This window comes from Bubalus bubalis, chromosome 12, assembly GCF_019923935.1.
Source record: "Bubalus bubalis isolate 160015118507 breed Murrah chromosome 12, NDDB_SH_1, whole genome shotgun sequence".
Classification (NCBI taxonomy): domain Eukaryota; kingdom Metazoa; phylum Chordata; class Mammalia; order Artiodactyla; family Bovidae; genus Bubalus; species Bubalus bubalis.
The window spans coordinates 49,792,703-49,808,953 of record NC_059168.1 but is presented as its reverse complement, the minus strand read 5'-3'; the positions used below and the strand labels follow the sequence as shown (position 1 = coordinate 49,808,953).

Below are 16,251 nucleotides of genomic sequence, written 5' to 3'. Positions count from 1 at the left end.
CTTTCTCCTAACAACTTTTATTCCCATGGCTCAGGCAGTCCCTAAGCCTGAAAGAAAATAAACTAACAGCGGAATCCTGGTCTGAGAAACTTCATGAAGAATAGACCAGATGATAGGAAAAGTCAGCTTAATTATATTTATAACCTCTTTTACTTTCATGAATGGGAATCACCAGGCTACTTAAAGTTTGCTTAAATTATTACAGAAGAAAATTAAAAACCATTTGTAGAATGGGGGAGATTTGGTTTTCTGGCAAAAAGGACTGCCATGTGAATAACAATGTAGATGTTTTCTCTAAAGAGGATTGGTAGTTAGGAATTAGAGGAAATAAGAGCCTTCAAACACCTACTGCTGATTAGCAATGAACAGGGCTTCCATGGTGGGAAGCAGTTTGGGGGCAAATACCAAATATTCAGTAATATAACAGATAGTACATTTCCATTTGTTAACATTCTAGGCTTTTGTTGCATTGAATAACTGAATAAAAGCTTTCTCAACTCAGAAAAAATTAGAATTGACTTCAGAGCCTATGCTTTCAAAGAGCAGTTTGCATCAGACAATTTATATGTTACATGCCCCCAAAGTTGTCATCACACTCCAAGGATGGTCAAATGGATCTCTCTATAAAGCCATTAACAGGACTTCCCTGGCAGTCCAGTATGCTTAAGACTCCAGGCATCCACTGCAGGGAGCATAGGTTTGATTCCTGGTCTGGGAACTAAGATTCCTAATGTTGTGTGTCATGTTATTACTTAAAAAAAAATTTTTAAGTAATAATAAAATTAAACAACTAATTAGGAACTGTATCTCTTGCCTCTACAGTAGAGAAAATGTAACTTTGGAAGATTCTCAATGGAGGGAGGTTTTTATCCATTGATATGTAAGTTGACAGAAAAAAATAACACTAGGAAGCAGATGGACAAGCCATTTGTTTTCTCAATCTCAAATGGAAGTAACAAATTACTATAATGTAAAGGAAAAAAGGAAAGAGTAACATAAATGATGCAAGATATTAATAATATTCAATATTTATCCACTGTAGCACCCTGATGAATTATGGGAAAAAATAACAAAACACTGGGACATTGAACCCTCAATTTTATACTCTCAGAGGTAACTGAGGAAATATAAGCGAACAGATGATCTAATGTGTCTTCTGTTAGTTGTATGTTGTGATAGAGACATAGCAGTGGAGATCATACCTGTGGGTCTTAGTTGCTTTGGGGGAGGAATTAGCAAAGGATCTGTCTACTGGAAAAACAAAAAACACTGTGAGAGTTGCAAATTAAGTTTTATCTAGGGAAAAATGAGGACCATAGCCCCAGAGACAGCCTCTCAGATAACTCCAAGGAACTGCTCCAGAGAGGTAGGGGAAAGTCAGTATGTATGTGATTTTAGTGAAGGGGGATACATGCAGTCAGGCACACATTTTGACAGAAGGCTGCTGCTAGTCACAAGGAGAAGATGTCTCCTTTAATGATTTTAGTGCTTTTCTAGATATGAGAAGATATAAGAAATTGCGTTCATAAAATCTCCTGAAAATGGATATCTAAAGCCCTGTCCTACCAGTTTTTCCCAGAGCACAGAGTGCCTCGTTCCTGATTGTAGTGGGAATTTCTAATAATGTACTTTCACAGCCTTGAGAAATTCCACAGAAATAGCACCTGGAAAAATAGCATATATCAAGAAACTGTGTTAATGAGTGTCTTTCATGTTTTTCTTAAGAATAATCTCCTTGTTACAAACCCCAAGGCCAGACCCAGAAGGGAGTCTGACTGGGAGCATGGACCTTGGAACACTGGGTCAGCGTTAGGTATGAACACTGCCTACGCACTTGCTGATTGCTCCCGATACTGTCCCAGAAGGGAACGACCTGGGGTATAAACAAGGAGAGCTGGACTATTTCGATGTAGTGTCTTGGGAAAGATGGATCAAAGAAAGTTTTGTAGTCTGTAATTAGAAATAAAAGCTGCACTCACAGTGGACTCTGCACCTCAGTCCCATAGAGGCTGCAGGTCCCTTGGCCCATTGCACAGTTTTAGTGTTCTGTTTTCATTCTCGTCGCTCGCTCCCGGACCTTTAGGGCAACACCTGATCTCCATGCAGAACTCCTTTCAGGGTGTGCTGAAGGTCAGCAATTGCAGTGACAAGTGATTTCATTATTGTAGAACCAGATGGCAAGCATCAGTTTTTAGTTGGCAGTTCCTAAGGAAAGGAGCCACACCTTTTTTTTTTTTTTTGTAAATAATCAGATGGTAAATATTTTAGGCTCTGCTATAGTCCCTGTCATGCCTACTCAACTCTGCCATTATAACTAGCATGAGAATGTCCATAAAGCATTATTTATCAAAAAAATCACAAAACAAAATGTGGTATAGAGTTTAAGTCCATTTTTGCGAACACACACATACAAGTCAACAGACATAAATTTGTTTATGAAGCACTTACTATAAGCCAAAAGAGGCTTGCTCCTTGGAAGAAAAGCTATGACCAACCTAGACAACATGTTAAAAAGCAGAAACATCACTTTGCTGACAAAGGTCCGTATAGTCAAAGCTATGATTCTTCCAGTAGTCATGTACAGATGTGAGAGCTGGACCATAAAGAATGCTGAGTGCCAAAGTTTTGGTGCTTTCAAACTATGATGCTGGAGAAGACTCTTGAGAGTCCCTTGGACAGCAGGGAGATCAAACCAGTCAATCCTAAAGGAAATCAACCCTGAATATTCATTGGGAGGACTGATGCTGAAGCTCCAAATGGGCCACCTGATGTGAAAAGCCAACCCATTTGAAAAGACCCTAATGCTGGGAACAACTGAGGGCAGGAGGAAAACAGGGTGACAGAGAAAAAGACGGCTGGATGGCATTATCGATTCAAAGGACATGAATTTGAGCAAACTCCGGGAGATGGTGAAGGACAGGGAACCCTGGCATGCTGCAGTTCATGGGGTCGCAAAAAGTCGGACACGACTTAGCAACTGAACAACAAGACCTATGAGCTACACACTACTCCCATGGAGAACAGGACAGCATCCAGACCCTCATGATGGAGTGTACATGTGGTAAAGGGTTAGCAGTGTTTTTTTCCTATCGGTTACAATGATCATATTTTACTTTCTTAATTAAAAAAGTCATAAAGCCATTATCCTTCTCAAATATTTGAACCTTTTTTTTTTTAGTTATCAGCATTATGAATTAGAAATAAATAAACAAGATAGAGGATAGAAAGATGCTTTCCTTAAAAAAAAAAAACAGACATTGAGAGGGAGAAATTAAACCTTTTACATTTCTCTCATGATTTCCTGGGCTTTCCCCAATGGCTCAGTGGTAAAGAATCTATCTGCAATGCAGGAGTCTCAGGCTAAATCCCTGGGTCAGGAAGATCACCTGGAAGAGGAAATAGCAACTCACTCCATTATTCTTGCCTGGAGAATCCCATGGACAGAAGAGCCTGGTGGGCTACAGTCCAAAGGATCACAAAGAGTCAGACAAGACTAAACACACAACAATATTTCATGATTTTCTAGTTTCTCATGACCCAGTTGGGGCTTCCCTGGTGGCTTAGATGGTAAAGAATCTGCCTGCAATGAAGGAGACCTGGGTTCAATCCCTAGGTTGGAAAGATTACCTGGAGAAAGAAATGGCAAACCACTCCAGTATTCTTGCCTAGAGAATCCCATGGACAGAGAGGAGCCTAGCAAACTATAGTCCAATCTGAGATTTTCAATGATAATTTTTCAAAGAAAGTTTTTACATTTGCAACTTCTTTTTAAGGAGAGTTTACTGACCTTTTAAAATATTTATTTATTTCATTTATCTGGCTCTGTTGGGTCTTAGTTATAGTTTGTGGGCTCTCTCATCGTGTACAGGGTTAGTTGCTCCTCAGCCTGTGGGATCTCAGTTCCCCCACCAGGGACCAAACCTGTGTCCCCTGCATTGCAAGGCAGATTCTCAACCACTGGACCACCAGGGAAGTCCCTACATTTTTATCTTAACAGCAGTGTACTTGACGCTCATACAAACTGCTCACTTTTATACTGACATCCTTTCCCCTTTCTTGAGTGTTTGAATTTTATTCATGCTTCTCTATATACCTCAAGGAACCTTTTAGGATAGGTTTGCAGGTGGTTTATTCTCTGAGAAATAATATGATAGTTTTCCCTCTTAACCACTGTGGAATGGCATCTTGTAAAAGAGATGCTTGAGGCTAGCCTATAATTATTTGACCCCTTAGGAGTAATCTAGTATATCTATTTTTTAGATCCTCACACATTTTTAGTTATGTCTAAAATGTAGATTGCTATTTCATATATTGATTCATGTATGCATGCTAAGTCGAAAGTGTTACTGACTCAGTCATGGTGGACTCTTTACTATCCTGTGGACTGTAGCCCGCCAGGCTCCTCTGTCCATGGGATTCTCCAGGCAAGAATACTGGAGTGGGTAGCCATTCCCTTCTCTAGTGGATCTTCCCAAACCAGGGATCAAACCTGGGTCTTTTGCATTGCAGACAGATTCTTTACAGTCTGAAACACCAGGGAAACCCCCTTGGGAGTAGTCTATTCTATCTACTTTTTAAATGCTTGCAAAATTATGCCTAATATAGATATATAGATTTCTATTTCATATATGCATGCCTGCATCCATTCACCTACACACACACACACACACACACACACACAGAGTTTATTTTATATTTATATCTCTCTTAGAAAACATTGTGTTTTGCTTCTCTTCTTTGACTTTCTTTCCTGACCCTCAGTAACTTCCTCAGATCAATGGGTTCAACTCTGGGGTTTTCTTCTTTTATTTCAACTCTATCCCTTTGTTTCTTCTACAATTCCTATAGTGTGGTCTCTGTGATTCCATTTGTTTCTCCTAGATTTGTCGTCCTTATATTCCATTTTCTCTCGTCATTTTTAATATCATTATCTTTTTTATTTGAGTTCTGGGTAAATGCCTTGAGTTTGTCTTCTACTCCACCCATGCAGTTTTTCACTGTATTCTATTTTCAAGACCCATCTTCCACTGATGTTTTCACTTTGGTAGTCAAGTTTTCCATCTTCAATCAGTTTTTCCTAAACTTGGATTTTCCCCCCCATTTCTGAGTGCTCACTCCAGTATCATGATGGCATTTAAAAAAATCTTTATTGTTAACGTGAATCAGAAATTGTATATAGTAAATCCACTTCAGATTGTTCCTGTTGATCTTTTCTTGAGCTGCAGTCTCTCTTCTTATGTTCAATGATTTTTCTGCTTGCTCATCCTTAGAAATAAAGACCTGCTTGCCGATATAATGATTAATGTAAGTCGTGGCCTAAATCAGCCAGCATTCCTGATAAGACCCTTCACACTTTAAAGGAGAAGAGATTTTTTTTTTATTGGAATATAATTGCTTTACAATGTTGTGTTCATTTCTCCTGTACAATGAAGGGAATCAGCTATATGTATTCACATATCCTCTCCCACTTGAACCTCCCTCCAACCCACCCCTCTAGGTCATCATAGAACACCAAGCTGAGATCCCTGTGCTATACAACAGCTTCCCACTAGGTTAACTGTTTCACACATGGTAGTGTATATATGCCAATCCTAATCTCCTAATTCATCCCACCCTCCCCTTCTCTGCCTTTGTCTACATGTCTATTCTGTCTACATTTCTATTCCTGCCCTGCAAATGGGTTCATCTGTACCATTTTTTTTATTCCATATGTATGTATTTAATATAGTATATTTGTTTTTCTCAATTTTCATGACCAAGGTCAACAGCCTGTAGGAAATGGACAAGAGATAGCTATAAGGAAACCCCCAGGGCTTTTCTCCCAACCATGAACCTCAGACATACCCTGTTCTTTCCTGTGGCCTTTGGCTGGGGAATAACCCTCCAGCAGCCACTAGCCTTCCACTCTGGGGTGGGGCCTCAGTGCAGAAGCCACATTTGTACCCCATAACTAAACCTTTTTCTGCTTTGTCTCCCACAGGATCGCTCGCATGATTCGTCAGGAAAGAGGCAACGCCCTGCTGGTTGGAGTGGGAGGCACAGGAAAGCAGTCTCTTACAAGGCTCGCAGCTCACATATGTGGTTATAGATGTTTGCAGATTGAGTTGAGCCGGGGGTATAATTATGACAGTTTTCATGAGGACCTGAGGAAGCTGTACAAACTGGCTGGTGTAGAAGACAGGAATATGGTTTTCCTCTTCACAGACACCCAGGTACCTATTTAAATAACCAAAGAGCAAGAACAGGAAAGGGAAAGGCTACCCACTCCAGCATTCTGGCCTAGAGAATTCCATGGACTGTATAGTCCATGGGGTCACAAAGAGTTGGACACGACTGAGCGACTTTCACACAAAAACAAGAGCAGGAAAAGGACACGTGTTATAATCGCAAGTGTCCTTTGAATAGCTTGTATGAATGATGTAGTTCAGGGAATCTTTCCGTTTAATAACAGAGTTCTTGGACCTTATAAAATACTACTTCTTTTAACAACTATTACTTCCACCTTTAAATTCTACATAAGAAAATGTAATCAGAGGTTAAGAGCATTAAGAAGGGACTTAACTTAGAGAGGAAGGACGTAGACAGCAGAAGGTGATAAACTATTTCTGTGGAGGTAAATATAAAAAAGTAATTCCCTAAGTGAAATCAATTAGGGAGATATGCTTTACTCAAGAAAAGGAAACAATCATGGCTATATTTTAGTTAAATTAACTTTAAAGTAGGATTACATCCATGTCTACCACAACCAATTTAACTGATTTTGAATTTATTCTCTAATAAAGTGGCTCAACTGCTAAAGAATCCACCTGCAATGTCGAAGACCTGGGTTTGATCCCTGGGTTGGGAAGATCCCCTGGAGAAGGGAAGGGCTACCCACTCCAGTATTCTGGCCTAGAGAATTCCATGGACTGTATAGTCCATGGGGTTACAAAGAGTCAGACACAACTGAGTGACTTTCACTTCACTTCACTTCATTTTCTACATTGATTACACTTTGGTATTTTAATATCAGGGAAAATAAATAACTAATAAGGACTTACTGTACAGTACAGGGAACTCTACTCAATACTCTATAATGGCCTATATGGGAAAAGAATCTAAAAAAAGAGTAGATAAGTATATGTATAACTGATTCACTTTGTTTTACATCTGAAACTAACACAACATTTTAAATCAGTTATACTCCAATAAAAAATTTTAATACATATATATAAATTTTTTCATTAAAATTTTATAAAAACAGAAATCAGCCAAAGAATAAATGATAAATCTGACACATAAATATTTTAACTTCATTTTAGTTTCCAAAACACTGTAAACATGACTAAGTATGATCACAAAATAGGAAAAATATGTTTAACATATGTTACATGCAGTGAGCTTATATCTGAGTTTGTAAATATCTTTTACAAATGAGAATTGAATATGTGACCACCACCAGCTCCCTGCCCTGGGCCCTGGTAGCTGCACATGGAGGCACTGCTGAGGACATCAGTGACCCTTGCAACCTCTGCGAACCTTCTGCAGTGTTCACAGAGTGCACATGTAGTTGATCCTGTGGACCCCAGGAGCCTGAGTGGAAGAGACATAACCTTCACATACCACATGCCCCCACATTTGATGCCCTGCTTCCCTAGACCTGGAGTCTAACACCCCAGTGTGCCCCAAGCTACAGGTAAAAGTCTTCCCTTACCGAAATCATCATGAAATCTGGAAGAAGTGACTGCTTCTTCAAATGCACTGACACTACTTAAGTCTACAGGGATCGAGAAGAATCAGGGGAATGTAACTCCACGGTAAACCTCCTATAACTGGCCCCAAGAAATGGAGATCCACAAGTTGGCCCACAAAGAATTCAAAATAATCATTCTAAAGATTCTCTGAGAGTCTCAAGGGAACACAGATAAACAATTTCATGACATCAGGAAAATAATCCAAGAACAAAGTGACAGCAAATGACATCACCAAGATGGCCATATAGCTCAGTCCCCACTTTGCTCCGCCCCACCAGAACAACTAACAGTTACTCATGGATAAGACATGGAGAAAGTCCTAGAACATGGGGGTGAAGCTGAAGCATACCCCTGTGCCACAGAGACTGAGACAGACCATGTTAGAAGGATAAGAGGAGCAGTTACACGCTGACCACACTGCCCTAGCCCCAGGCCATCACAGCATCACATTAAGAGGTCTCCCCCGAGCCTACCAGTTCTTCCAGTGGGAAGAAAGAGGCCAGGATGGACATCCTGCTCCCCAGTGTTCTGGGCCACATTGGGGTTTCACTCCAAGTCTCGAATCACAGAGATGGTGAGAGACTCTGCAGCACTTGACCCCTAGGAATCCAATTGTGTCATAGAAGGCCTGAGGATATAATAGCCAGCACTCTGATCATGACAGACCAAGTTCTTACCCTCAGCACCCAAGTAGTGGTCCAAGCCAGCAGCTTTACTCATCTGCAGAGTCAGTCTGACCAAGGAGCTCAGCAGATGCAGATCTGCCTGATTCGAAGTCCTCAAAGGAAGTACCTTGCCAGCCCTGGAACCTGGTCAGGCCCCCCACTCACCCAGGCAGGGGAACTGAGTCACACCCTGCTCTCTGCTGAGTGTAGCTCTTGGCCCTTCCCAGCCAAAGAACCTGACCAGAACACCTGGAAAGCTGTGTAGCCCAGCAGTGCTTAGGAGAGTCTGGCAGGAAGAACAGATCATCCACACAGCAAAGCCAGTGACCCACGCAGCCAGGCAGGATGGCTAGAGCCAAGACCACAGACATCCTTGTTGCACATGAAGCCAGCTATTCCATTCAGCCAGGACAGGAAAGCTAATTCCTACCCCCACCTACTGCTAGGTATAGTACCCAGTTCTGAGAGTCTAGGAAACCTGATCAGAGAACCCAGGCAATCACGAAGTTCATCCTATAGCCTTGCTCGTTCAAAACCAAGTCAGAAGTCCTGTCCAACTGTTCTCAGCCAGGAGCATCACCCATGACCTCAGAGCTCAGGCATTGTCCTCACCCCAAAATAGACACTGATAGCAAGTCCCACCTGCTCAAAGACGTTACCAGTTGACATGTCCAGAAACCCAAACTGAGCTGACTGGCAAAGAACAATCTCTGCCAAAGTGAACCAGTAAAATCTGGAAGTGGACATCATTTACTCTTCTTCTGGGATTTTATCTCATTCCTGGAAATGGCAATCCACTCCAGTATTTCTGCCTGGAGAATCCCATGGCTAAAGGAGTCTAACGGGCTACAGCCCATGGGGTCACAAAGAGTCAGACAGGACTGAGCCTCTAACACTTTCACTTTTCTTTTATTTGCAACATACTCTTCTGTTGCCTCATTTTGCCTAATTCTGTTTTTATTTCTATGCGTTAAGTAGGTTATTCTCATTCATCACTGCTCTGTAAATAAATATCCTGGCTACTTCCCAAGAGTGTTGTAGTTGTTCAGTCACCAAGTTGTGTCTGACTTTTGCAACCCCATAAACTGCAGCACGCCAGGCTTCCCTGTCCTTCACTCTCTCCTGGAGTTTACTCAGATTTATGTCCATTGAGTCAGTGATGCCATCCAACCATCTCATTCTCTGTCGCCCCCCTCTCCTCTTGCCCTCAATCTTTCCCAGCATCATGGTCTTTTCCAGTGAATCAGCTCTTTGCATCAGATGGCCAAAGTATTGGAGCTTCAGCATCAGTCCTTCCGGTGAATACTCAGGGTTGATTTCCTTTAGTATTAACTGGTTTGATCCCCCAAGGTTATCTTCTTTTAAAAATAAAATTATTTTGATTCATTTTGATATTTGGCAAAACTAATACAGTTATGTAAAGTTTAAAAATAAAATAAAATTTAAAAAAATAAAAAAATAAAATTAACTCAGTGTGAATTTTAGATCATATATTTGCTTTATAATGTATAGGAAGTAAATGTAAAATGGTTGACTAATTTATAATGACCACTCTGCTTTCTTCTACAGATTGTAGTGGAAGAGTTTCTAGAAGATATAAATAACATTCTGAACTCAGGTGAAGTGCCTAATTTATTTGAAAAGGATGAACTGGAGCAGGTTTTAGCAGCCACCAGACCAAGAGCAAAAGAAGTAGGAATTTCTGAGGGAAATAGAGATGAGGTAGGACATGTCAAAATGATAATAAGATTTTGGAAAAGAAAAAGTTGTCTCAACCTTTTTCCAGTCATCCACAAACCCTTTTAAGCAGTCCATGGATAGAATTTTTTCAGCGTAATTTGTTTTTAATCCTATGTACTTTATTTCCTACATTTAAAGCATTGGTTCATGAGACTTCCAGAGATGGTCAGGGAAAGCACAAAACAGAATCCCTACTACCTAAGAGGGTCATAGTCCTGTCCAAACTGGAAAACTTCTCTTATCCTTCTTAAATACAAGTTTATTTCACACACCCCCCAGTGCCCTGCCTGAGGAGTTCAGTGCTTTTGACTCCGTGTCCTGTCAGCAAGAGGGCTTCCCAGGTGGCTCAGTGGTAAAGAATCCTCCTGACAATGCAGGAGACTCAGTTTCAATCCCTGGGTCCATCAGGAAGATCCCCTGAGAAGGAAATGGCAACCCACTGCAGTATTCTTGCCTGGGAAACCCCATGGGCAGAGAAGCTTGGCAGGCTATAGTCCATGGGGTCGCAAAAAGAGTTGCACACGACTTCACAACTAAACAACAACAATAGCCTATCAGCAGAATTATAAAATGCATTCTCTTTCTCTCTCTCTCACACACACACACACACACACACAAAACACAGCTGCGGTCCACTCTCATTTCTCCAACATTGTGCTAGATTCTCTAAGCCACTGTTTGTCTATCCCAGGTCTTTCTCTTCTTTCTGCATCTTATCTTTTTTGGCCACTCTTTCTCATATTGTCTCTTCTGTGTCCTTTCATGAGAATTCCCTCCACTGCTAGGTCAGGACTTCTGGGCACAGACAACTATTATAAGCAGTAGTGGCTTTAACATTGGGAGGGCTAAACAAAGGGATGCTTTGTTTGGAATGATTGGAATGATTATGAAATGACACTGTAGAAGTCAACAGTCAAGGACACTGCTGTGTCTGCCACAGTCATTCTGCTGAGCCAGGAAGCCTCTACCCCAGAATGCTCCTGCTTCAGCTCCCAAGCCGTGTGTCCCCTACCATGTTGGGAGCAGCTGAAGTAAGGAGCCACATCCAGGGATAGTGACAGGAGGTCCATGCCATTTCTGCTGGGCTCTGCACCTGCAAAAATACTTGCCCTGCCCCGTGTCTCTCTCTCCCAGTGGTCTTCTACCTCAAAGCAAAACTTTGTATGAACACACCTCTCCACTTTATTCAAGGGGTCTCTCAAATCCACTGATGAAGAGTGCTCATCTCACATCCCAAACCCAACTTGCAACAGAGTCTGAAAATTTTCATTTAATCTTTTGAGTCTGCATGAGAAGAAGGGACTTGGAATGGGATGTTAAAACAATTCACACATCCCCTCCACAAACTGTTTTTAAATTTGTGTAAAGTTTAAAAATAAAATAAAATTTTTAAAAAATAAATAAATAAATAAATTTGGTATTGGTAGAGTCAGATGCATTAGCCAGCACTTCTTTTCATCATGAGTTCAGCCTTATTCTAAATTGAAAGTATCTTTCTTTTTGTCAGGTGTTTCAGTATTTCATCAGCAGAGTCCGTCAGAAGCTGCACATTGTGCTCTGCATGAGCCCCGTTGGGGAGGCCTTCCGGTCCCGATGCCGGATGTTTCCATCCCTTGTGAACTGCTGCACCATTGACTGGTTTGTCCAGGTCAGTGACATCACAACATATCTCTTTGAGAAGTTGGACTTGCTTGACTTTTTTTTTATTAAAGTGTAATTGATTTAGAGTGTTTCAGGTGTATAACAAAGTGATTCAGTTACATATATATTCAGTTATACATATGTACACATATATATATATATTGGATTATTTTCCATTTAGGTTATTACAAAATATTGAATACAATTCCCTGTGCTATACAGTAGGTCCTTGTTGTTTATCTGTTTTATATATGTGAAAGTGTTAGTCACTCAGTGGCGTCCAACTCTACAACCCCATGGACTGTAGCCCACCAGACTCCTTTGTCCATGCTATTCTCCAGGCAAGAACACTGGAGTGGGTGGCCATTCCCTTCTGCAGGAGATCTTCCCAACCCAGGGATTGAACCCCAGTCTCCTGCTTTAGGGGAAGATTCTCTACCATCTGCTGCTGCTGCTGCTAAGTCGCTTCAGTCGTGTTCGACTCCGTGCGACCCCATAGACGGCAGCCCACCATCTGAGCCACCTATATATAATTGTATGCATATGTTAATCCCAAATTCTCAATTTACCCCTGCCCCCACCTCTCCCCTTTAGTAACCACAAGTTTGTTTACTACGTCTGTGAGTCTGTTTCTGTTTTGTAAGTTCATTTGTATCATTTTTTTAGATTCCACATATAAGTGATATCATATGATATTTGTCTTTCTCTGTCCAGCTTCACTCAGTATGATAATCTCTAGGTCTATCCATGCTGCTTTTAAATGGCAATATTTCATTCTATTTTATAGCTGATTAGTATTCCATTGTATATATGTATATATGTGTGTGTATATATATGTATACCACATCTTCTTTATCCATTTATATGTATATGGACAATTAGGCCACTTCCATGTCCTGGCTATTGTAAATAGTACTGCTGTGAACACTGGGGGCCGTGTATCTTTTCGAATTAGAGTTTTTATCTTTTTCAGGTATGTGTCTGAATTTGCTTGATTTTAAAAAGGTAACACCCTGTCCACTAAGAACTCAAGGGTACTTACATTAGCTTCAAAACCCACTGGGAATTTACTCACATACAAGTGTTGACAATGACAATCATTAAACAAACGCAAATAGAATTTATAAAGAAGAGGAAACTATTAAATTTGTCAATGTAGAGGTTATCAGTGATCTTGACAAGAGTTATTTCAATGGAGTGATGGGGGAGATGATGCTGTGAAGGTGCTGCACTTAATATGCCGGCAAATATGAAAAACTCAGTAGTGGCCACAGGACTGGAAAAGGTCAGTTTTCATTCCAATTCCAAAGAAAGGCAATGCCAAAGAATGCTCAAACTACCACACAATTGCACTCATCTCACACGCTAGTAAAGTAATGCTCAAAATTCTCCAGGCCAGGCTTCAGCAATATGTGAAGTGTGAAATTCCAGATGTTCAAGCTGGTTTTAGAAAAGGCAGAGGAACCAGAGATCAAATTGCCAACACCCGCTGGATCATCGAAAAAGCGAGAGAGTTCCAGAGAAACATCTATTTCTACTTTACTGACTATGCCAAAGCCTTTGACTGTGTGGATCACAATAAAATGTGGAAAATTCTGAAAGAGATGGGACTACCAGACCACCTGACCTGCCTCTTGAGAAACCTGTGTGACATGCAACAACAGACTGGTTCCAAATAGGAAAAAGAGTGCATCAAGGCTGTATTTGTCACCCTGCTTATTTAACTTATATGCAGAGTACATCATGAGAAATGCTGGGCTGGAGGAAACACAAGCTGGAATCAAGATTGCTGGGAGAAATCAATAACCTCAGATATGCAGATGACACCACCCTTATGGCAGAAAGTGAAGAAGAACTAACGAGCCTCTTGATGAAAGTGAAAGAGGAGACTGAAAAAGTTGGCTTAAAGCTCAACGTTCAGAAAGCTAAGATCATGGCATCCGGTCCTAGCACTTCATGGCAGATAGATGGGGAAACAGTGGAAACAGTGGCTGACTTTATTTTCTGGGCTCCAAAATCACTTCAGATGGTGACTGCAGCCATGAAATTAAAAGACGCTTACTCCTTGGAAGGAAAGTTATGACCAACCTTTAATATGACAGCATATTAAGAAACAGAGACATTACTTTGCCAACAAAGGTGCATCTAGTTAATGCTATGGTTTTTCCAGTGGTCATGTATGGATGTGAGAGTTGGACTATAAAGAAAGCTGAGCATCGAAGAATTGATGCTTTTGAACTGTGGTGTTGAAGAAGACTCTTGAGAGTCCCTTGGACTGCAAGGAGATCCAACCAGTCCATCCTAAAGGAGATCAGTCCTGGGTGTTCATTGGAAGGACTGATGTTGAAGCTGAAACTCCAATACTTTGGCCACCTGATGCGAAGAGCTGACTCATTGGAAAAGACCCTGATACTAGGAAAGATTGAGGGCAGGAGGAGAAGGGGACGACAGAGGATGAGATGGTTGGATGGCATCATCGACTCAATGGACATGGGTTTGAGTGGACTCCGGGAGTTGGTGATGGACAGGGAGGCCTGGCGTGCTGCAGTTCATGGGGTTGCAAAGAGTCAGACATGACTGAGTGACTGAACTGAACTGATGGAGGAGAAGGTTCAAGAAAGAAGAAGGAAGAGGAATCAGAGACAAACCTTTCAAGGAGTTTTGCCCCAAAGGAGTACCAAGAGATGGGTAATAGCCAGAGGGGTATGTGAGGTCAAGAGAGAAGTATTTTTAAGTGGGGAACACAAGCAATGCACGTGTGCTGATGGAAATGATTCAGAAAACAGAATTATATTGATGGTGCAGCAGACAGAGTTAGGCATTGCTGGACCAACGTGACTGAATAGGCAAGAAGAGATGTGCTTTGCCAACAAAGGTCTGTCTAGTCAAAGCTTTGGTTTTTCCAGTAGTCACACATGGATGTGAGAGTTGGACTATATAGAAAGCTGAGCGCTGAAGAATTGATGCTTTTGAACTGTGGTATTGGAGAAGACTCTTGAGAATCCCCTGGGCTGCAAGGAGATCCAACTAGTCCATCCTAAAGGAAACCAGTCCTGAATATTCACTGGAAGGACTGATGCTGAAGCTGAAGCTCCAATACTTTGGCCACCTGATTTGAAGAACTGACTCATTTGAAAAGACCCTGATGCTGGAAAAGATTAAAGGTGGGAGAAGAAGGGGATGACAGATGAGATTATTGGATGGCATCACTGACTCCATGGACATGAGTTTGACTAAGCTCTGGGAATTGGTGATAGACAAGGATACCTGGCATGCTGCAGTCCATGGGGATCACAAAGAGTCGGACACAACTGAGCGACTGAACTGACTAACTTATTCATTCAACCAACAGTAGTTATTGAGTAACTTCTATGTAGCAGACACTGTGCTGGGGTCAGCAAATGCAGACCCAGACCCCTGTCTAATGAACACAGCCATTCAGTTCATGAAACATCATGGACACAAATAGGAGTTACAGTGAAGGGGGGCCAAGGTGAGGAAGAGTTGCAGAGAAATGCATTTTTCTTAATAGTTAAACCGTGCATTATGGAAATGAACAACTGACTTTCCAAATCATATCTTTATTTACAGTGGCCCAGAGAAGCACTTCTTTCTGTATCAAAGACATTTTTCTCAAATGTTGATGCCGTAAATGAAGAACTGAGAGAAAAGCTTTCCCTCATGTGTGTGAATGTCCACCTGAGTGTCTCCAATATGGCAGAACGCTACTACACAGAGCTCCGGAGACGGTACTACACAACACCCACCTCCTACTTGGAACTCATCAATCTCTACCTGTCTATGCTGACTGAAAAGAGGAAGCAGTTGGTTTCTGTAAGTTTAATATTATTAATTAAAAAAAAATTTTTTTTTTGCTTGATCTCAAAACCTTTACCAGAATGTGTGGAAGATCTATGTGCCATCTTGCCTGTTGGACATCTCTCCATCCTAACATGCCCTTGACAACCTACAATATGACCAAAAAGTATATTGTGCTGGTCATCTAGAGGCCTTGCCCGTATTTGTCTTCTCTCATTTACATAAGTGTCCTTGACTCAGGGATGTGATATGGACATTGTAACAGAATTAAAGTTAAGCCCATATCTAGCCACCTCTGCAGTGTTTAGTAAGAAGGAAAACTTTTGGTTTAGTAATGGAGATGGGAGTTTGGTTGTCTTACCTACCAGTGGTTCCCATTCAGAGCAAGGACTCTGGTGTCAGGCAGACCAGGTAGCACCTCTATTCTCACTCTTTCTTCCTGAACAACTTGGAGAAGGTTTTGTAACTACTCCAATCTTAGTACAAAATAAGGTTTTTAAAAATCTGTATCTACCTCTTGGATTGTGGTAGAATTTAAATAAGGTACTGTTTGTGAAGTATTGGAACATGATCTGATACAAATAAGTTCTCAAAATAGTGACTGCTTACTACATCATCATCCTTGTAATCATCATTAAGCTATTAACATGACC

The 16,251-nt window shown here is 41.1% G+C and overlaps 1 protein-coding gene across 1 annotated transcript in view; it reads left to right on the top strand.

Moving 5' to 3' along the window:
* DNAH6 (dynein axonemal heavy chain 6) overlaps positions 1 to 16,251 on the top strand; it is a 279,376-nt gene that overhangs the window by 160,291 nt on the left and 102,834 nt on the right. Inside the window, exons 46-49 of the mRNA XM_006055830.4 lie at positions 5,981 to 6,212; positions 9,968 to 10,120; positions 11,646 to 11,786; positions 15,371 to 15,613. Coding sequence (XP_006055892.4) covers positions 5,981 to 6,212; positions 9,968 to 10,120; positions 11,646 to 11,786; positions 15,371 to 15,613 — 769 coding nt within the window. The remainder of the gene's footprint in view (positions 1 to 5,980; positions 6,213 to 9,967; positions 10,121 to 11,645; positions 11,787 to 15,370; positions 15,614 to 16,251) is intronic.